Here is a 22,671-nt window from a genome sequence, read left to right as displayed (position 1 = left end):
TATACATCTATCTATCTATCTATCTATCTATCTATCTATCTATATATATATAACATTTATCGGGCTTAAAGCAGCGCCTTTGGCCTTGGCTGGGGAGGTGGAGGGGGCGCGGAACGAAGTTGGGGCGGAACCATCGGGGCGGTGCCGCCGTTTCCGGGGAGCGCTGGGCCGCGCGGCGCCGCCCGGAGCGAAGCCGCGTTGCACAGCCCGGGCAGCGCATGGAGCCCCTGGCCAGGGCGGGCACGGGCGGCGTTTGCCCGGCCCAGGGGGGCGAGGGGGGCACCGACCCGGGCCAGGGGGGCACCGACCCGGGCCAGGGCACCTCCGCCGGCGAGCGGACCCAGGGCGGCTGGGCGGGGGCGGCTGGAGGCAACTGGATGACGGCTCACCCCACGGTAGGCCGGGGCGGGGGGCGCTCGATCACTCGGGGGTCCCGGTTTGCCTCCTGGATCCCGACAGGATTCCTCCGTCATGGCTCTGAGGGACATCTCGGCCCCCCCCAGGAGGTGTTCTGCGCGTGGAGATGTCAGTATGACACATATTGGGCATCCCGAGGGAGTCTCCGGCCTTCGTGGGGTGGTCGGGGAATGCCCCCGATCAGCAGGGGAGGGGGTTGTAAATCATGGAAACGCAGTCAGGAAACGTAAATGCCTTTAAATGTTAACTCCATCTTAATTTTTAGCGCACCAAAAACACGGAGGGGTTTAATTTTGGCCATCACTCTATGTTGATGTGCTATAGCAAAAATAGGTAAAACGATTTACCCAAAAATAGGTAAAATTGCACAAAGCTAGAGCTGTTCCAGGAATAGATGTGATTCCTCATTTATTTGTTTATTTTGCTTGCTTTTTTAAGTGCCAAGACACGGGGAATGCGGAAAAAGGAGCTTTTAAGATACTGTCAGAAAACAAGTTCTGCTTTTGATTGCCTTAAAACTGGTTTCAAGCTTCAGTGCCTCCTAGGGCTGTACAGATTCTGGGTTTGGTCTGTGCATGCTTAATATAGCTTGTGTTTTCCTTCACCAACATTACTTTTTGGATCTCAGTTCACAGAAATGATGTCACTTGATATATCTGACAGTACTCAAGTCTACGCTGCATTTCTGGTGTACCTGGACCTCCTAGAAGGTAAATCATGGAATTGATTGGGTGGACATCTCAACAAATGTCTTTGCCTGTAGGAGCTGTTAAATTAATTGTTTATGCACTGGCAGGACCTTTCCTAGGAAGGCCTTGGTGTTCTTTCTGAAACTTCTGTTGCTGAAGGTTTTTATCCTGTGCCTACCTGGAGACTTTACAAAGATCTTATCCAGCACTTAGAGGTGCAGGGTTCCAGGGCAAAGTCAGGCAGCATGGAAAAAAAAAAGCAAAAGAGGAGTAGGGGAAGGAAAAGGAACATAGAAAGGTAAAGTTACAGGTTCAGTAGTTGGGCATAGAATCCTCATCTGTCGATTAATGTGAAGTTACTAAATCATAGTGTTTCACTAAGGGTACCATTTAGCAAATGGCTGATGTGTGCTGGCCTGTTTTCTGGAAAGGGCAAAGATTCCTCTAGGACAGGAGATCGTTTGCAAGTGTGGTGGCAGTAATTTATAACAACTGTGGTAATGTTATGTAATAATGTAGTAATTTATAACAAACTGTAGATGTTGTGCTTAGGGATGCAATTTAGTGGGGGACCTGGCAGTGTCAGGTCAATGGCTGGACTTGATCTTAAAGGGCTTTTCCAGCCTAAATGATTCTGTGAAATCCAATGTAGTCTTCTGGTGTCTGCTAAGAGTGGAACAGAGTTATGTGATACATAAACTTCTGCCAGGATCCTTCCAAGTTGGCTTTATTGAAAAGGGACTGCGAGTAGGCAGCCAGCCAGCCTAATAAAAGTATTTCAGTTTTGCTTGGAGCCTGGTGGTTCTCAAGGTCAGGGAAGGGAGGGATTTTACAGGCCAGAAAGTGCTGTGTCTGTTATTGTTACACCTCTGAAGAAAACAGCTTAATAGGCTTTAAGACAAGGTTTCTGTAATTGTGCAGCAAAAGCTTCAGCCTTACCCCTTCAAGCAGAAGGGAAGGGCCGTGTATTATCATGAATCATGTTTTTAGCACCTGTTCTTTCTCAGTTCAGGATACTGATAAAGTCCAGATTTGGATTGCAGTGCTGCAGATGACAAAAGCTGTGTGGTTTTATCTTCTTTTTGCCTTTTTGGAAGAAAAGCTTTGTCAGACAGATCCCTGTTCACCATCTCTCAGCGGAGCTCTGGAGTCAGCAGGCTGGTACTGCTACGTGGGTTTATTTAACAGGATTGTCTCAGAAGGGGAATTTGGCAGATGAACGGGGCAGTTTTCCTGTGAGGAGAGGGAGGGAAAACAGAACCTTAGATGTTAACTTGAATATTATATTTGAATGATTAAAAGTTGTGTTTTGTGTCCTGGTCCTTCTCATCACTGATGAACCTTTCTAGGGAGAAACTGGCACGAGGTGAAGCCTGTTGGAGTAGCAGAACTGCAACTGGTGTGTTTACATGCACGTGCAAGAGAGCAGGAGGGTCTCCAGGTGATGGTGCCGGTGCCTGCCCACATCTTGATAAGCCATGAGAGGTGAGGATGTGGTCAGTGCTTGTCTCATGTTACCAGTGACATAAAATGAAGCACAGATGTATATTACAGGCTGCTGATGGGTTTGTCAAGAGTGGAAGGGACGGGGGAAACAAAGGAGTGTTGTAGGAAAGCAACATCTCAACCTGTGAGCAGAGTTAATTTGGGTGCTGCAAACATACAGGCAACTTGGAACACTGAAGAAATCTCAACTTTGCATCAGTTTCTGCCTCTCCCGCTCTGGAAGTGGTGCTTGGATGTCAGCTTTCCACAGCAACTGAGGCCTGTTGCTAAACACTTGTTATTGTTTAGAGCTGCATGTGCTCTAGGAGATAACCATGGATACCAAAGTATGTGTTTGAGAGACAAGGTTAGAGTAAAAGACCTTCACAGCTTATGTTTTGGACATTCTTGTGCTGATTTTATACTCTGGGAAATCTAGTGATACTTTTCGAGTTGCTGGACTTAAATGTACCTAAGAGGAAAGAAATCCACTTGGACCTGTCTAAGAATAAGTTTGTTTTATTGTCAAGTCTGTGGATAAACCTTATGTGATTTGGTTTGCTTTTGTTTTGAAACTATACTTAGGCTACTTTCAACAGGAAATTCCTCTTACTTATCTAGAGTTTAATGTGTCTGTTATTTTTGACTTACTGTCCTTACACATGGCAGAGCAATTCTCAAGACAGCTCTGAATGTGTGATATTGCAGATATTTGCAGGCTAGAGAACTTCCACTTCAGTAATTTTACAGTATATTTTAACTGGCCCTTAGAGCAGCTCAGACACATAATGGGATTTACACCTTGATAAAGACTTCTTTCTTTTGCTGGTGTTTGCCAGTCTGCCCTGTGATGTCTCTGAAGACCTGGACTATTTCAGCAGCATAATATGGTTGTACATTTTTCAATCTCTTCTGTTTCTGCTCTTGGTAGGAGGTGGCTCAGGGCTGGTTTTACAGATCTTGCAGGCTTTTGCTGTTCCCTCTTGCTCTCTGGGCATCAGCCTGACACAGTAGTAGGTAGCTAATTAATTACACTTAGTAGGTGTGTGTGTGCAATCTAGGAATGATGTTTTTGCTTTTTTACTTTTAGGTTTTAGAAGTGACAGTTTGCTGTCTTGCCAACAGACTTCTATCTTCACTTTGCTGTGCGTTGGGTGAGGGGGAAGAAAATGATTTACTAGAGTAAATGGGGTTTAGTACTATCTATGTACCAAAAAAATCTTATATTTGCAAGTATTGTTCAATCACTTTTGTGGGCTTGGTTTTGCAAGAGAAATATGGTGTGATCTCCACACCAGAGGAAGGCTATTGAGAGGTCTTGCAGGATGAAATGCTGGGTGTCATCCAGAAGCAGATCACACTCAGTGATCTGAGTGTGCAGTTCTCATCTCAAACGAGATTTTAAGTGGGAAAAGAAGGCAGCAAATTAGGATGTGGGATCTTTGAGGAATTCCACCTACGTGCCGAGTCGTTGTGCTTGTTTAACGTAGTACATTTCCCCCTAGGCTGGAAACTTCGATTCCTGGCATTGGGTCAGGGCCAGAAGTGTGTTCTGATCGACTTTTAATGACAGATATTCCACTGCATGTATGTCCTATCTTTCACTGTGTCATTGGAGCTTTTCATTGGGAGCCTCTGACCTTGTTTGTTCTGTGGTGATACTGTTTGCTCTGCCTCTGGCACCGGAGTGTCTGGAATCCTTTACTGGAAGGATGTGTGTTAGGGAGGCAAAGAGTGAATGCATCACATTGATTAAAAGTACAGTTTGTGACTAGGTTTTGCTACAGAGCAACTACATAGGGCATGCTGTCACTAAAATGAGCTGAATCCCAGGCTGTAATGCCAGGTGAGCCTGTAAAAGCCTGTATGTGCTCAGTATCCATGGGTGTTGTCAGGCTGGAAGATTGTGTGCACTTGTGTTTGTGTTGTTGAATGTGCGTCTGCATTTTGTTCAAAGCAGTGCCTTGGGTTTTGGTGTTACCTGCTAGAAGTAGAGGAGGTATGAGTACAAGTAATTGCACCTCACTTAATGTTGAAAATAAGCCCTTGGAGACACTTGGGAAAGTGAAAACATTCTATCCCCATTTCTGGGCCTGGAACTGCAAAAAAGCAAAAGCAGCCAGTAAATGGCAGCATTTATGAGCAGCATTTCCTTGCTTAACAGTAAGGCCTGGGTAGGTTTGAATGTGACAAATCAGTCCCTTGCAATCAGACTTCCATCTTCATTCTTCTCTGTGTTTTTCTAAGAGCTTATTGGTGAGGGGGAAGAGAATAATTTATTAGGTATTGATGGATTTTATTACTGTGTATATGCTGAAACAGTCTCACATTTGCAAATAGGAGTCAATCACTCTTGTGGGCTTGGTCTTCCAGAGACATAAGGGGTGGTTTTCCTCTTAAAAGCCACGTCAGCCAAGCTCTGTCTTCCCAGGTGTCTCATGAAGATTCCTACTTTGCTGCCACTGGGAAGTGTGTCCTTAAAAGGCTACAGTAAAGTTGCTGTGGAAATTACCAGCAAGACACCTAAGCAGATTACAAATACGAGTGCCCTAAAAGAAAAATAACCTGCACAATGTTTTTAACCCGTGATGAGATTTCATAGTGTCCAGTTTGTGCATGACAGTTAACTGCTAAAGGCAGAAGCTGTTCTGCTTACTGAGCTCACTGCCCACTTCTAAAACAGCTCGATGGAAGCTGATTATCCTGCCCTGATAGTGTAGGGCTGCACAGGAACGTGCTGAATCACAAAATTATGGGCTCTGAAGCAAAGAGACCACCAATGTAAATAGTCTCTTGCAATCTGCTTCGTGCTGTGCGTGCTTGCTCTCAAAATGAAGATTGCTGAACCTTCTGTGAGCAGAGACCTGGGGAACACGGTGCAGCTTCTGTCTGCCTTGGCCCACTCTCTCAGCCACGCACAGCTGGCTGAGGTTTGGAGAGCCGTGTGTTTGTACACCTCTGAATTCTGCAGGGATTCAGACTTGCAGGAGGAATTTGTAGGTCCATTGGCTGGGATGTGTTTGCTGCTCACTAAGATACCTTAGTGCACACCAAGTACCTAATTGTCAGTGCTTTCCAGAATTGTGGCTCCCCAAAGGGGAGGAAGCAGTCAAATACCGGGAGTGCTGCTTCAGAGCTGGTAGGAATGACTTGCATAAACCAAGCTTAGCAAAGGTAGGAGGGCTCACAGTGTTGACAGCTGGATTTTTCAGATAGCCTTGAAAGCCTTGGTCCTTCGAGGACCAGGGAGTTCAGTTTCCAGATCTAATAGAATTAGGCACTGTCTGTCCTAGACAAATAACACTCTCTAAGCAAAATGTTACTGATAAACTGTCAGATTGAATGATATATCCCTGCCCTGTTTGTCTTCTGTGTGCAAGTGTTGGAAATGAAGGATGTAGTTGGTTGCCTGAGGTCATGGAGACCTGCAAAGTTTGGTTTAGGCTGAGGGAAAGACTTCTATTGTTAAAATGCTAACTTAATTTAAATGTTTCATTTTAAAGCTGATAAGCATCCTGAGAAAGAAATCTGAGGACTGGAAGTGATTTACTCTATTCAAAATTCATAGATTGTGAAATAAATATCTAATCTGAAGAAGTCCTGTTATTTTAAATGCACTGGAAATATGATGTGCTTCTCATCTTACATCCTCTTGATGATTTTGTCAGTAACTCTCCTGCTATAAGCATCATTTGAGTCTACTGATACAGTAAATCACACATTGAAAATGTAATTAAAGGCTCCTAAATGCAGACTCTTTATTAGTATTTTATTTGGGATCGATGTGCCTCTTACAGCAGAGTTGGTTATACAGTGTTGTGAGTGAATGTGCTGTAGTTGGTGTGTCTTGTAGGACTTTGCTGAATTCTGATTCCTCCATTTTGCGTGGTTTGTCTTCAACTTCCGTGGAGAAAAAGTCTTTATATTCCTCAGGGTTTCAACTCCTTTTCCTGACCAGTGTGAACATGGTGTTTGCTTTGCTTTGTAGGTTTTTTTTTCCAATTACAAAAAGCTGAGTTTCTTCTAGCATTCCCCATTCCTGTAATCTGGAAACAAGCCCCAAGGAATAGTGGTGTCCTTTTACACCTTCTCCCACCACCATGTGCTCCTTCTCACATCTTTCAAGGCACTGGGTTAATCTTGCTGCCTCCCCTGCAGCTGGGCCTGGAGCAGCGTTCCTGATGGGGAGCTGTGCTGGCTAAATTCAAGGAATTGTGCTTCCTGGGAGGTTTCCCCTGCTTGGTGCTGACCCAGTGTGGTACAATGGCATGCTCCAGTGCACCGAGTAATGATCTCTGCTAGTGGCACAGAGACCAACTTGTGTTGACTCTGCAGCCCTGCCTTGGGTGGAGGGGAGGGAGCGGTTGGGGCTGGCCAAGCCTGCAATGAATTATTCATCCAAGTATAAAGGGCAGATTGAAAGCCTTTGGCTTTTATGGGATGGAAGGCAGTAGTTCCATTTCAACTCAATGGAGCACTATGCAACCTCCATAAAACTGCTCTGAGCTTTCAGTGTTACGCTGCTTCTCAGAGGTGCTTGCATGGGATGTGGCAATGAAATGCTCTTTTGTTCATCACAAAACTTTCTGCTTGTGCTGTCTTTCCTTTATGATTCTCTTCTTAGTTTTTGGGCAGTGATTTGAAACCTCAAGCTACAGCTGCCTCAGAGTCCCCAGCTGTACACCTGGTTCTTTCTCTGGGGAGAGAAGGGCAGTGTTTTCTTAGGAGCAGATCATTAGGAGAGACAGCACAGATTTCTGATGGGTGTTGAAGGCCTACTTTAGTACCAAGATAGGGGAAAGATGGAAAATTCCTCTCATCTCTTTGGATGGATTGGTATGGATTTCTTTGTTTTGTTGTTGGGTTTTGGTTTGGTTTTAAGGTATTAATTACAACAGTAATAGAAGACCAGGTAAGCTCACTGTTGCCATTTAGTAAAGGCAGATACAGGTAACATTTACAGTGCTGTTACATTCACTTGAGTGGTCCTTGCATGATGTTAAGTAAGTTACACTTGCTCTTAAGACTAATCCTTTGGTAGGAAAAAAGCAACCTCTATTGACAGTAGTTTGTAGTTTTCTAGAAAAGCTTTTCCAAGCCCTTTTTCTGATGCAAAGTGCTTTAGAAATGCCAGCTCTTTACTTTGGATAAGTGTCCCCTTCACTGTGTGAGGTGAACTCCTTTGCATCTTCTGCAATGTGAGGTGAATGTGAGTTTGCTTCCCGGGTGAAAAATGAGGGCTTTGTCCTGCTTGCATTTGGCTTTTTGGGAGCAGATTCTGGATTGTAGTGAACATGGAGGCACCATCAGTCTTTAGAAATGGGTTTTTAGGCTATATTGGAAGCCTTGGACTGCATGATCTGTAACAGATGAGAATACTTATTAAAAAATACTTAATCTTATTCTACTTATGGGACTTAAATAAGACTTTTCCAGTAATTCTTATGATGTCTGTATTCCCCTAGCTTCTATATGTTATTTTCCTTTCACGGTGCCTTTGTTCAAGGCTTACCTTTTTGTGTGGGAAACCTGAAACTTCTGGAACTTCTGAACTTACTCACTTTACTTGGCTTTTCTTCCTGAGGAGGGAGAGAGAAGGGAAAGGAGTGGTTGGCAGGGTATTTTAGCTCAGACTTCTCCCTGTGCATTGCAGGAACATTCATGACTGATTGTTCTGTGTGCTCTCCTGGGGCTCTAGATTTTTTTTTTTCCCCCCCAACCAGGTAGTTATTGTCATAAATCCTGAGAAGTTGGCATGGATAGGGTTGACTGCCCCTGATCTCCCTAGCCAGGCTGAGCCTATGGATGAACACGTGCTCAGGTGATGGAGTATTGTGTCCCTCAGGAGGTGACAAAGTGACATGGTACATTCTGCTGGATGTATTGGTTTCCTCTGTTCCAGAGGCTTCTCATGTTTGACATTTTCAGAAACATTAAATCAACTTTTATTAAAGCAAACCCCGTCTTTTATAACTGACATCACCTGTATGGTACAGCAGGTGTACTGGTCATTAAGGAGCTTATTTATAACCATGAACTTGTAACTGAAATCAGTTGGCTCTGTTGGGGGTGTTAACACACCGGCTTCTTGTCTAGGGCTTCATTTCAGTCATTGAATACAACTGTTGTGTGAGGTGGGCAGCCTTGAGAGCTGTATCTCTTAAATTAAAGGCTTCTTGCCTTGTTTAGAAGGTCAAACTTGCATTCTTTGAATTTCAGGAGGCCAACAACACTTCTTGCCTTTTTTTCCCCCTAAACGGTGTTAGATACATCAAAAAGCTATACCATTCCTGCAATATTTCATCTTCCTGTTTATGGCAGGTAGCAAGTGCACTGAAATCAGAACCCAGATGTTCTCTGACTCCTTTGAAATGTCTGCTGGTGCAGAGAAATGTTGTGAACACGCTGGACACAGAGGCTGACGGTGATGCCTTCAGGGGAGGAGAGGAAGGGACAGCGGCATCTGATACAGACTTCCTGAATTCCAAAGCTTATTCTTCTAAAAGATACCCTCTCACCAGTCTGCAGATGTGCTGCATTGCATTATGCTGGTTGTGGTATGCACAAATGAGAGCTCTTGGTTTGGGTTGCCTGTTTGAGAGAATGGGAAAGAGGAAAACTGCATTAGCAGTTGTAATTCCTTATGGCGATAGCAGCTGATTCCCCATGTGCAGTGGAAAGCACTGGACTCTGGGGACAGCACTTAGCAGATCATCCTGAGGCAGTGGCATGGCTTTGTACCCTTTACATGAACCCTGGAACTTGGTCTCCTGAAAAGTAAGTCAGGGATGCAAAGAAACGTGGTTAATCTGTTATCAGGACCTGGCCGCGTTTGGGTCATGGTGCATCTTCTAAATGGGGGCAAATAAAGGTGCAGATGTTGGTGCTTGGTATAAGGAGTTTATCTTGCAGTGTAAGGAGAAATCATGAATGATCAGAAATCTAGATCTAAGGCCTCAGTGTTCCATCCATCCCCCAGTAGACTAGGAGGAGAAATGGTGATAAGTACTAAAGAAAATAGGAAGGAACTTCAGCCCTGGCTGACAGGTGAATACAGACACTGCCTGAGTCTGCTCCCAGATATGGGACTGTCCACACTCAACACCAGTTTGGTTTCTTTGGCTCCCAAAATATCTTTTGTGGGTAGCTGTGTCCTCTTATTGGGTCTTTTATTGTTAATTCTTTATCATGTTCCCAGGAGAAGGAGAGAGATTAATATCCATTGCTTCCTAAAAACCATGGATAGTTCTTTCCTCAGTGGGTCTCTGCCAGTTGTCTGGCCTCACCAATTTATTCAGAGCTTCCTCCAGACACTTGGTGGTGAGGTGTGAGGGTGGGGAGGCCCTGGCACTGGGCCCTGGTTGCCCAGAGAAGCTGTGGCTGCCCCTGGATCCCTGGAAGTGTCCAAGGCCAGGTTGGATGGGGCTTGGAGTGACCTGGGATAGTGGAAGGTGTCCCTGCCCACGGCAGGGGTGTTGGAACTGGATTACCTTTAAGGTCACTGCCAACCCAAATCATTCCATGACTCCGTGTGTGACAAGTGGATTCTTGCTGTGTACCCCTGAACAGGGGCTGGAAGTGACAGGAGCAGAAGGTGCCCAGGTGGCCAGTACAGTACAGTCTTTCTTACCTTATTTGTTCAGTTGTTATGAAGTGTGCTGTTGTAGGAGAGCCAGACTGTAGCTTTTCACAGCCACAGTATCCCTGTTGCATGCAATCACTGCCTATATTGTATTGCCTTGCTTTATGTGTGGGCCAGTGGTGAAAGCAAAAGGCAAGGCAGTCCTGGATTTAGCCAGGCCGAATTATGCACAGTTCAGAACACAGATGGATCTTAAGAAGGTCACGGGCTTAACAATGCAGGCTTTCCAGGCTGCTCTTTATTCTCTGCCGCCTTCCATTTGGCTTTTATTAAGGGATCAAAGAGGTTTCGAAGGAAGATGATGATTAAAGTTTGAAAGCTGATGCATTTAGAAAGAGCCTTATTTTCAGCTGCAGTGTCCAGCTTCAGAAATGCATGTCTTCTGGTGGGGGAGATCTCCAGGGCACGTGAAGCGAGGGTGGTTTTTCCCAGTGCGTAGCTGACCTGTTCCCAGAGCATAACCTCTTCCAGCAATTCCAGACAAGCCCTCTGGATGAAGGAGGAAGCTTCCTGTGGAAATCTCGGGGTGGGGTTTTTTATTGTTCTGCCCCTGGGCACCACTCTTCCTCAGTACTTGTTCCCCAGTCGTGCCAGGAATCTAAAGACTCCAGGGATCAATGTTGTCCTCAGCTCTGAACCGAAAAGTAACTGCCATATTACTCTTAAAATAAGCTAAACAGGAAAAATTGCATAACTTCGTCTTGAATTTTTAAAGCAGACATTATTTATGCTGACTGTCCTGAAGGACATTAGTCTTGTGGCTTCTAGTCTAGACAGGGAGGTAGAGAAACCTGGCTTGGGCTCCTGGGTCTTCCACAGTCTGGCAGAGAACTGTGGCACAGAGACTGGAAGACTTGCCTCTACAGATGGATCAAGTCTTAATTATTTAGTTCTCTAATTGAACACCAGGTGTTATTTAATTAGATTTTTTATTTTAGCCTAATGAAAACAGGGCCATTAGAGATTGCCATGCTAGGATTGTGGTAGTTGAAGGATGGCTGAGGCACGTGCACAGGAATGCACCTAAGGAAAGCTTAGAAGTGTGTGTTGTGCCATTTCCAGCAGAAATGTATGAAACCGGTATATTTGTATAAGATTCTCTGTTATTTTCTATTGTTTCTTGATTATATGAATTTGGGATTTTATTAGAACAGATACGATGTTTTCTTTAGTGGAGACAAGTTTGCAGAATAAAACTAGGCTGAATAAAAATAGCAATTGTGCACTTCTGCCTTTGTGCCATCACAGGTGGTTGTGGACTCCTTTCTAACTGAATTTTTTTCTTTTTCTAGGTTAAGGGAAATACTGAAAGAAGCCTCTCTCCCTCCAGAGGATCCTGACACCCCGCTGTCAGTTACCTTGGCCATAGTTGAGACAGATTCCACAATAGTCTATTATAAAATGACTGATGGCTTTGTAATGCCAGACCCTCCTGATGATACTGAAGATGGGGACAATAAACAGTGGAGAAAGAAAAGAAAGAAGCTTTTCAAATGATTAGGACAAAACCAAAGACTTCTCTTGAACTCCTGTGCTCAAACCTAAACAAATCCAGGAAGCGATGTGTGTAAATAAGGGCTGTGCTACCCTCTGCCCTGGCAAATCAAGGATCTGGTCAGGGAGAACAGAGGCTTGTGCAGCTGCACTGTAATGAAATGCCATTTGGGGTATGAAATGCGTCATGCTTTGAGACAGATTGGTCCTGACTAATAAATGTACTTGTGAGATGTTTCCAGAGCTGGGCTCCTTTCTATCTGGTCAGGTATACAGCGGAATAAACACATCCTTTCCCATACTGTAATTACTGCTTACAGGTAAATCCAGAGGGTTTCTGGCAGGAATACTGATACCAAGTGAAGAGCTTTGTAGTTTACAATGTCTTTGTTCTTAGCACTGTCAGAAGCACTCATGCTGCCCCCCAGGCTACATTTCTGAACGCTTGCTTGCTTTCCTCTGCTTTTGGAGAAAAAGCTATTCCACAGAAATACTTTAATTTTTTTCCCTGCAGAGGGAAAACTGATTATAGCAACACCACAGGCAACTAAAACACCAAAGTATGTCACCTTCTGTGGTATAAGTGAACACTAGTTATCTGCTTCGTGCACCAAGCAGGTTTCTAAGCCCATTGTCATTCCTAGGATTTATTATTTTTTTGGACATAGCTTTGCATGTTGGAACTGGCTGCCCAAGAGATGCTTCAGCTAGGAGTCAGTTAGGAGGAAAAAAATTACTTTTAGTTTCTTCTACAGGAATTTTCCACCTCTTTCACATAGAGATCTTCTTCAGGTTAAACTTAGAGTTCCTTGGCATCAAATAGCATCCTAGGAGCAGCTTCTTGAGCACAAAAATGTCCATGTGACAGCTATGAGGCCAAGGATCACACATTCAGAATGTGAAGCACAAGAGCTCTTTTTCTGCGTGGGTATAAGAATGGGAGTGAATCCAAAAAACCAAGCTGGAAATGAAAGACTGTTTACTATCCTTGTGACTAGGGTGGATGTTTCTATAGTTGTGGAGTTTGAACCTGCTTTGGCCAAATGTGCTGAGAGACAGAATGATCCCACAGGGGGAGCCTGGGACAGGACGGCCCTTGCACCCTTGGAGGAGAAGGGTCACTGTCACCTGGAGCTCTGCATGGCACCTTTTCCCTCATACAGCAAGGGAGGACCGTGGGTCTGAGAGCTTTAGTCATGGAGGAAGGCAAAGAAAAATTCTCTCTCTCTGTGTTGCTCCTCTCATGGAGGAAAACCATCATTTTATTTTGGTCCAGTGCCATACTGCCTTAAAAGGGAACCTGTGTGCTGACTCCTGACGTGCTGCGTGTGCCCTTCACATCGATACTTCATGTGCTCTGTGGCTTATTCCATAAAGTAGGTCTTGCAATTCACTAGGCTACATCCCACCAGGTAAATTGTCCTTGTTAGAAGCTGTTAAGTACCTCAGCCCTGCTGTGAGCATGTGCTGGAAAAGAGCTGGGTTTGTGTGACAGAGGCTTTAACAAATGGTGCACATGGCAGAATTTATATCTAAGTGACACGTACTTAACCCCAAAACCAAAGTATTTTGCATTTGCTTCAATTTCTGGGAAATGCTGCCAGTTTGCAGTTTGCTGTATGACTGATGCTTGGCTTTACCCTTCATTTTATTATTTCCATGCACAGAAAGAGGAGCATAACTCAAGCTTCCTTTTCTATCCTCTGAAAACTGCTGATCCAGGCTCCAGAAGCTGAGTTGGGGAAACTGTGTCCAGAGGCTTTGATTTCTGTTTCTTCTTGTGTCCCACTGAGAAAGGATTACATGGGCCTTTTTCCAGCCTCTCTAGATTGTGGTGGTTCTTTTTTTCTGAGGGAAAAAAGCATAGAAGAATAAATAATATCACAGCACTGTTTGTCCCATAGGTATTGCAATGTAAACATGGGGATGTCAAATAAGCTCGGAGCCAGCTGTGCTGGTCCTTTACATGCCACTGAAGTATTTCTCTCTGTCAAGCCAACAACATAGACTGGAGCCTCTGGTCTTCCAGGCACTGAATAAAGATGGGGAGAGAATCCCCTTAGAAGTGTATCAGTTCAGAGCAGTTGTGCATTAACGTTCCTGAATCCGTAGTATCTTGGTGCTGTGTCTGACTCTGCTTTAAGTGTTTGTGAGACATCCATGGAAGCATGAGCCATGACAGCTGGCCTTCACACCACTGCAAAGCCAGCTCTTATTTCAGCCCAAAACATTTTACAGGCTACATCTTGCCATCTTTTAAAGGGTTTTTTTTTTAAGTTTTATTTACCAAGCACAGCTTGATTTGTTTTACTGATCCCCCTTGACCAACAGCAGGTAACTTAAAATCTTGATAGTATCATTTTCTGTTAGATTATTGTTTCAAGCTTTTTCTCTCTTCAGAAGGATGTTTGCATTGAAGCTTCCCCACCGAGTTAAGAATGACAGAAAAGCAAAGTGATGTTTTGGTGTGGGTTTGGCGGCGAGACTCGATGCCTGGTTACATAAGTCAGCGCCCGCCTTTGCTTATGCAAACTGTGCTTCCTTGAGGCATTGCTGGCACCATCAACCCAACTCTTGCATTCAGCCTGACTGTTGCAATGCACACAGAACGTTTGATGTGAAAAAACACCAGTGGAGAAGCAGGGAACCTTGTCAGATGCATGAAGGGGAGCTGCAGTTGCAAGAAACACGCTGCAGCGGAAGGGAGCAACTCCCACTTCCCTGTGTCCACGCTGGGCGAGCAGGAGCACGTGTGGCTGTTTGGGCAGCAGCTCCTCTTGTGGGAGTCCCCTTTGTGGCTCTGTGTGTGCTCTGTGTCAGCTCAGTGTGGAGGGACACTGGAGCTTTGGCCTGTCATCCATCCCTGCTTCCCAGGGCACGCAAGCGGGGCAGAGATGGCAAGCAGTGATGAGGTGAAGGTGTGTTGCTTCCACATCCTAAGCAGGATCCCATCCCCTAAAAAATGGCCCTCAGCATCCCTACAAAACACTCCCGTTACTCAGAAATCACTAGAAGAAATATATGGGCTCTTGCAACCCGTTCTCAAGCTGAACAAGGTTTTCCTCAGGATCTTTTACTTGGACACAACATTGGAAGATTAATAACATTACTAAAGCCAAGCAATCTTCATCTTTTTTCTGGGTCAGCAAGCCAACAAAGTTTATTTGTTTAATTTAAAACTTTTTTTTCTCTAATAAAGAATCCATGTGAATTTACTGATCATCCTACCAGTATTGCAGATCCGTAGGAGTTAGATGTATCATAAGTTGTCCCAGTAGTTTCCAGGAAACTAAATGCTATTAACTAGCCTGCAAGTCCTGTTTTCTATAAATGGGCTCATTGTTAACCTCCTCTAGTCTTCCAGGGACCAGTGATAGGACCCAAGGGAATGGCATGAAACTGCCAGGGGAGGTTTGGGTTGGATCTCAGGAAAAGGTTCTTCCCCCAGAGGGTGGTTGGCACTGACCAGGCTCCCCAGGGCAGTGGGCACAGCCCCAAGGCTGCCAGAGCTCCAGGAGGGTTTGGACAATGCTCTCAGTAACAGGGTGGGATTGTTGGGGTGTCTGTGCAAGGCTAGAAGTTGGTCTTGATGATCCTTGTGGGTCCCTTCCAGGATATTCTCAGGATATAATTCAGGATATTCTATAATTCTAAAAACAGCTGCAGCTGCACCTCATATTTCAGAGTACCCCAGGGAGCTGATGGCTTCTCCGTTTCTTTCCCTCATTTCTCAGAAGCTCCCACCTAGGTTGGCACCATAAGGCCAAGGAACCCAGACTCACTGCCTTCAGCAAATCAGACTGACAGTCCATTTGCCAGCAGAATTAATGAGCACTCTGACTCCTGATTAGTTACACACAGCGTGCTGTTTTCAAAGCACCTGACTGACATAATTTATTGCCCTGACAATTTATTGTCTCATTAATCATTCTTTGCATCCCCACCTAGCTACAAGCTTCTCCTCATGTTTCTTGTCTGGCCTTCCAGACAAGTTTGCCAATCCGGAATGGCTCTGCTCATCTTTTTCATGGCTTTTTTTTTTTCTTCTCTGTCATTCCTCTAGTCATCTCATTAGCAAATTTTTTACTATTGCTTGCTGCCCTCTTGGCCTGTGTTTCATACATAGCTCCACATCCCTTCATTACCCTCAAATTTATCTTGTCATGCTATCTGGGAGGTCTCCTTTCTTTCCAACTTTCCTGTCTTCAGCTGAGGTGCCTGGATGATCCGTGAAGAGCCATCTACGCCTTTCTCTGTCCTAATCCAGCTACCAACTGGTCCTCTTAATTTCACCAGACCAGTCCTGTTTACCACCAAAAATTTGGGTAAAATCTGAAGCAAGGTCTTGTGAGCCCTATACCAATATCCAGCCTGCACAGAATCATAGAATGTCCCGAGCTGGAAGGGAGCCACAGGGATCATCCAGTCCAACTCCTGGCCCTGCACAGACACCCCAACAATCCCACCCTGTCCCTCAGAGCGTTGTCCAAACCCTCCTGGAGCTCTGGCAGCCTTGGGGCTGTGCCCACTGCCCTGGGGAGCCTGGTCAGTGCCCAACCACCCTCTGGGGAAAGAACCTTTTCCTGAGATCCAACCTGAGCCTGCCCTGACACAATTCCAGCCATTCCCTGGGTGCTGTCCCTGCTCACCCAGAGCAGAGATCAAGAGGCTTCTGGAAAGCGCTGCCTTCGTGGTGCAGGGTGGTTGTCACCCCCCTTTCCACCACCCCAAACACCTCAACGAACCCCCAGCACGGCTGTTGGCTGGATAGATCCGCAGGTGGAGCTGGCTGGAGCCAGCCGGTGGTGTCTGCACCAGAGGGCGCTTAGGCACTGCCGAGCCCGAGCCTTCCTGCTCTGGGAAAGCTGGAGCTTTGCAAAACTCCCCTCGCACTTTGTTCCTGGTTCTCATAAACAAAAGGAGGGGGGAAAAAAACCTGTCAGCAGCAACCCCCGCGATAGCAATGCTCCATTCTTTAATGCTGGAATGATATTACTGAAACCTAGCTGAAGAGGGACTTTGGACAAGGGATGGAGTGACAGGACAAGGGGGAATAGTTTCAAACTGAGAGAGAGTAGGTTTAGATTAGATATTAGGAAGGAATTGTTTACCGTGAGGGTGGGGAGGCCCTGGCACAGGTTGCCCAGAGAAGCTGTGGCTGTCCCATCCCTGGAAGTGTCCAAGGCCAGGGCTTGGAGCAACCTGGGCTAGTGGAAGGTGTCCCTGCCCATGGCAGGAAGGTTGGCATGAGATGATCTTTAAGGTGTCCTCCAAACATTCTAGGATTTTATGATTCTCTGAAATGCCAGCCTGGGTTGAGGCTGAAGGAATGGTGGCTCAGTCTAAAAATAGGGCTCAGGGATGCTGGCAGGTTCAGTCCTGGATCTTCCCAAACAACCAAAGGGCCAAAGGGCTGTGGAAGTTGAGGCTGCCCTTGCCCTCCCACCTGAAATCCTGGAAACAGGTACACAATGTCTGTTGAGAGGGATGCTGTGTGATGCTGTGAGGTGAAATCCTGTGCCCTGAGCTATACAGACCACAATTGCCCCGTTTTTCACATTAATTTTGAGTCCTGCAAGTGACTTTGCTGTAGTAGTTTTGTATTCTCACGGACAAATGCATTGCAAATCATAGAAACTAAATGGATCTGAAGTTTAGACTTTATCTTGGAGGTCTTTTCCAACCTTAATGATTCTCTGATTCCGTTGTCTGCCCATGCCCCTGATTTCCGTGGGCAGGAGTTACCAAATCCTTCTGCAGCCCTGAAGTCCCCTGCCCTCCCCATGCTCCCAGCCAGCCCAGACACTGTGTACTCAGGTGTCCCCTCCTTTGTGACAAGTGAGCATCTCCTCAACACACTGCTCTGATAGGACCATTTTATGGTATCACCATAAAGTCGGTGGGTGAGATTTTCCATTGCAATGGACTTTTAAACAATGGAGTAAAAAAGAACATGATTTTGGCATTCCAGGGGGGCTCAGCTAAACCTCCCTGCTTATTAATGGCATTACATGACTTAATTAGGCTGAATGGTAGAGGGTTCAGAACACTGATTGTTGTCCACTTGTCCATCTATTAGCAGAAAAACAGGACTTTGGGGTGTTTAAATTCCTCCTGACCATCTGGATCCTCTGCAGCTGATTTTTCCAGCCCAGAGCCTCGGGCAGGGTGTGAAGCAAAGGCAGTTACAGCAAAACACCACAGAAGAGTCTTTTGGCTGTCCAGTGCTTCCCCTCTGCTGTCTACATATGTTAGACACTGTGGCAGCCTCTAATTAAACAGCCAATAGGTTTCTCAAGACCCCTTTACCTTTTAATTCCCCCTCATATGATATAAAATTGCATCCTCTGTAATAGGAGTTGAGCCCAGCACAGTGGTAATCCTGACTGCCCACACACCTCCTGCCCAGGACCTTGCAGTCTACCTCCTGGATTCATACATGTACCTTTTGAAAGCCTAGAATAAATATCCAGAGGGAAAACTGCAGCTTGAAACCAGCCATAAAAGATCATATTCACTATAAAAGAACATAAAGATGGCATAAGTAATACAGTATTATACAAAATAAGTGGCTAAGAGAGACAAAAATTACTTGCTGTGCCTAAAAATATGTTGCATTCTTCAGGAAATTGTAGAGCTAAGGAGGAATTGGTCATTCTCTCAGGAAAATTTAATTTACTGAAAAAACAAAATTGAAAGTAGAAGGAAAGTATTAAATCACTTGAACTCCAGCATTTAAAATATATTGATTGTTTTCCTGAGAAGCAGGTTGCTACTAGTCAGGAATTTATAATCATCCCTGTGTTGACAAAGGATGGGCTAAGCTGATGCCCTTGCTGAGCTATTGCTAAAACAAAATTACCAAAACAGAGTGATCATAATTACCAGCAAAATGGGTTTGGAGATGAGATAGTGTGATGGTGAGAAAGTGTTTAGGAAAGAAACTGTGAGTTGTAGATATCAAGGGAAGTATCAGGGTGGAAGGAGGTTGCTCATGGACTTGCTCATACTCTGGTATGGTTCAAGTGTTTTAATTGATGGTGTTGGACTAAACACAAGCACAAAGTCAATGAAGTGTCAAGGCAGAAAAAAATATGGAAAATTATGGAAATTCTGTGCCATAAACTTTGGTTTCCAGATTAGGATGGATGGAAATCAAGCTCTGAATGTACGGAGGAAGCTTTTATCAGCTTCTCACAGAAGCCACCCCTGTAGCACCTCTGCACCAAAACCTGGCCAGGCAAACCCAGTACATTTGGTCACTCTCAGTGAAGTGTCTCCAAATGACAAGGCTGTGAGAAGACAAATGCAATTTCTAGGACTGCTCAGGCGAAATATTCCCAGTAGAGACATGTATCCCAGTAGGTACCAGCACCGAACAAGGCACCTGCCAGCCTGCAGCGCTGGGCATTCGGGTTCCATCAGCCAGAGTGGGAACAGGGAATCCCTCCTAGAACAGAGCATGAAGAACTGGGGGTCAGAAAGCACAAATGGGTCCTTAAATAGGCATCTGCACATGCTCAAAGGCTTCTTCCCCACATGATCAACCCCAATTCTCCTGGAAATGGAACTGCACAGTGAGGAATATCAGGTCAGGCAGCGCTCTGCTGGTCCCTCTGGCCCTCGGAGGATGAGGCAGCTCCTCAGAGGACTCCACACACACAGACCCTCTTCTCCATGGTGGGAGAGAGAGGAAACAGTTCCCACATGCAGGCTGCCTCCCACAGCATGGAGGTTGTGTTACATCCGGGAATTTGGTTTCAAGACCATCAAGCTAGGATCAGAGCTAGCTAGAAACAGTTTTGAAGGGTATTTTTTTAAACCCAGCTATTACAATATGTTGTCAAAGTAATGCATTCAGCTAAAAGAGTTTTAGAAGAGCAAAGGGGGTTTACATAGCAGCTGAAAAAAATCAAAAACCTCTGGGTGGTAATTTACCCAAGTCAGACTAATTCCCCTCTAGCTTGTTCCCCAGCAGCATCTTTAATTGCTGGAGCCCGTGTGAGGAAAGGAAGATAATAATTAGCTGAGCACTTTTCTTGCCATTGCTGTGAGCCTGCAGGGACTTTCCTTTCCAACATTTATCATTTGGTTAAATCATTTTGTTATAGTGGCTTGATAAAAGGGAGAGCTGGGATGGAGGTAGGGTGTTTGTGTTGTGCTGTCCAGGGTATTTCTAGGATACTTCAGGGAGGTGAATTTTGTTGGCACATCAAAGAACAAGAGGGAATTTGGGTCTGTCATAGGAAGTTTTAGGGTTGCAAAGCCTAGCACTAGGAGATCCCAGAATTTAGGCTGCTTGTGCATCCTGAACCTGACCTTCTTGTCACCCTGGGCTTGATCTTCTTGTGAATAAGTTTTAAGAAGTCTTTTATTGTAGGTTTCAGTACTTATTTTTCCATTCAGTAAATGTGAAGCTGCTCAAAAGTCCTTCTTATCCTTCTCATCAGCATATTACTTTATAAGTTGTTAATCAAAGGGTGTCTGGATGTGGCCCTGAATACAGAAGTCCTGCCTTTGGGGTGTTTCACCAGAATATCAAAACAAAGCACAAATATTAGTGAGCTGTGAGCATTGTAATCCTATATAATTAGATGAGAAAATTAGGCAGGGGTGATGCTGCTTCCTTTTGCAGCCAGAGATCTGAAGAACAGAGATTAAGGCCGTAAGTGTCTATTAATTTCCAGTGCTGAGTTTCAGATAATGGGTGCTTAACTTTTTAATTTAATTTAATTGCTTGTGCCTAGCAATTCAACTTCACTTCACTGGTTTAACCTGCCGTGGAAGCAATAGCTAAACCAAAAAGTCTTCACATCTTGAAGTAAACTTCATTTCAGGGGGTTGAATTGGGATATAAAGAGGAGAAGGGACTTGTTCAGGGCTTGTGTGTGCTCCCACCACTTTGGTATGCAGCATGGTTCTTCCCCTGAAGACTCGAGAGTCCTCAAGTCCACCTCGAAATAACTCATCACAGCAATAAAGCCCTGCACCTCCTGGTTAGTTTTTGGTTTTGTTTTTGTTTGGTTATTTTTAAATTTCATCTCAGGGATAATCCTGTGGATTAAGCAGTGTTAAGATAGCTAGAAGTCACAGTCCCCTGGCTGGGGCTTGGCACAGCTCCTCACACTTGGTGTTTCTGGGGTGGAGAGTTGGGCTCTGGCTGAGCGTTGCCTCTCTCAGCACTTGGCACCTCAGCCTAGCAAACTGGCAAAAACATCTTTTTTTTTTTTCATAGAATTGTTTTTCTGCCAATATATTCAAATCTTAATGGGTTTTTCAACACCTTTGCAGCTCAGGTGGTTTTCTGTTTGATTTACTGTACCCTTCCTAGGCAGTGGCTGCTCCAGGATTGGTGTGCAGTTTTAGAATCACAGAATCACAGAAGGGTTTGGGTTGGGAGGAACCTTTAAAGGTCACCCAGTCCAACCCCATGCCATGAACAGGGACACTGTAACTTCAGACATTGCCGACTGGATTCGACTTCTGAGCCTTGGACTCCCCTCTGTTGGTGATGTGCTTTGCTTTGATACACCTCTCCATACATCTACCTGTGTATATAGAAACCCTGCTCTTTAATGCCTCCTACAGCAGCAAGCTGTTCTTCTTTGCCCAGAGTCTCCAGATGGTGCTGAAATCTTCAGAGCTTTGGGGGTTTATTTGTTTGTTTATTTTTAGATAACTTCACACACCTGGGCCCTCATCAGAATGCCTCAGCCTTTCCATTTACCAAACAATCTCACTTTTAGCTCAGTTTTTGTCCTCATTGCCTGTGATGAATTGTCTTGGTTTATTGTTACTCTTGGTGCTGAAGTTCATTTTCTAAATCTCTGTTGTTTTTTCCCCTTCCCAAAATAAATTTGCAATTTCCTCTGTGTTGCGATCTGTTATTTGCTTACCTCCCTGCTGGATCCAGACCAAGTTTGCTGAGGAGACTTGGCTATTAAAAAATAAAAAAGAGAACCACTGATCTCATGTGCTGAGCCCCAGGCCCAGCTCCACCACCAGCACCTTTGGAAGGGTCACACTACATCCATCCTCCTCTGCTTTGGTGCCTTTGGGGAATTAGCCCCCAAATCAGCATTTGGCAAACATACAACTGTAACCAAGTTGGTTTTATTTTGGGGAGGGGGAAATGCTGAGCATCTCCAAGGATGGCAAAATCAGCAGGCCTATAGAAGAGCAGCTTGATTATGCATTCTACAGCTTCCTTGTGAGGATCAGAGGAGGGGCAGCACTGATCTCTGCCCTCTGTGAGCAGGGACAGCACCCAGGGAATGGCTGGAGCTGTGCCAGGGCAGGGTCAGGTTGGATCTCAGGAAAAGGTTCTTCCCCCAGAGGGTGGTTGGCACTGACCAGGCTCCCCAGGGCAGTGGGCACAGCCCCAAGGCAGCCAGAGCTTCATGAGGGTTTGGACAACGCTCTGAGGGACAGGGTGGGATTGTTGGGGTGTCTGTGCAGGGCCAGGAGTGGGACTGGATGGTCCTTGTGGCTCCCTGCCAATCTAGGGCATTCTGTCCTTCTATGTTTCTCTGCTTCTATGCATGTGTCCTGTTTTCCTGGTCAGCAGAGCTGGCTGTGGCAGTGTCCTGGCCCTGGCAAATCTTGGTGTGCTCCCAGCTGCCAGCACGAAACAGCATTTACTGTGTGAGCCAGAGAAACCCTCACATTGGGGCTGGGGGGGGGGGGGAACCAATGAAGTCTGACTCAGCAAAAGTTGCTTATTTTCCTACTGTCATCAGTTTTGGGGAAAAAATCCCCAGTGCTCCTAATCACATTGTACAAGCATTAGGGAAGAAAATATGATTTTAACGGAAAGCTGGGACATTTTGTAGTTAATTTTTTTCACAATGAGCCAGAGTATCATCTCTGGGCAACTCCCCTGCCTGTGCAGCTCCTGCTCACAGGTAGTGGCCCCAGAGCAAAGCCGTGGCCAGCAGCTCCAGC

At 45.3% G+C, this 22,671-nt stretch overlaps 1 protein-coding gene and 1 long non-coding RNA gene across 2 annotated transcripts in view; one reads left to right on the top strand and one right to left on the bottom strand.

Annotated features, from left to right (window-relative positions):
- The first annotated feature begins 193 nt into the window (after positions 1 to 193).
- On the top strand, positions 194 to 11,970 carry TSEN15 (tRNA splicing endonuclease subunit 15). Its single transcript, XM_064664082.1, has 4 exons — positions 194 to 395; positions 1,046 to 1,127; positions 2,456 to 2,591; positions 11,526 to 11,970. The coding sequence occupies exons 1-4, from the start codon at positions 219 to 221 to the stop codon at positions 11,728 to 11,730; spliced, it is 600 nt and encodes a 199-aa protein (XP_064520152.1). The 5' UTR covers positions 194 to 218; the 3' UTR covers positions 11,731 to 11,970.
- LOC135418627 (uncharacterized) overlaps positions 6,325 to 22,671 on the bottom strand; it is a 44,138-nt gene continuing 27,791 nt past the window's right edge. The window contains exon 3 of the long non-coding RNA XR_010432579.1: positions 6,325 to 13,575. This is a non-coding gene — a long non-coding RNA (uncharacterized LOC135418627). The remainder of the gene's footprint in view (positions 13,576 to 22,671) is intronic.

This window comes from Pseudopipra pipra, chromosome 9 (genome assembly GCF_036250125.1).
Source record: "Pseudopipra pipra isolate bDixPip1 chromosome 9, bDixPip1.hap1, whole genome shotgun sequence".
NCBI lineage: Eukaryota > Metazoa > Chordata > Aves > Passeriformes > Pipridae > Pseudopipra > Pseudopipra pipra.
The sequence above is the reverse complement of the archived record's forward strand: the minus strand, read 5'-3'. Positions and strand labels throughout refer to the sequence as shown.

Coding starts and splice junctions, on each gene's coding strand:
- TSEN15 (XM_064664082.1), top strand. CDS start 219: ATGGAGCCCCTGGCCAGGGCGGGCACGGGCGGCGTTTGCCCGGCCCAG. Junction 396..1,045: donor GGATGACGGCTCACCCCACG/GTAGGCCGGGGC, acceptor TTTGGATCTCAG/TTCACAGAAATGATGTCACT. Junction 1,128..2,455: donor GTACCTGGACCTCCTAGAAG/GTAAATCATGGA, acceptor GAACCTTTCTAG/GGAGAAACTGGCACGAGGTG.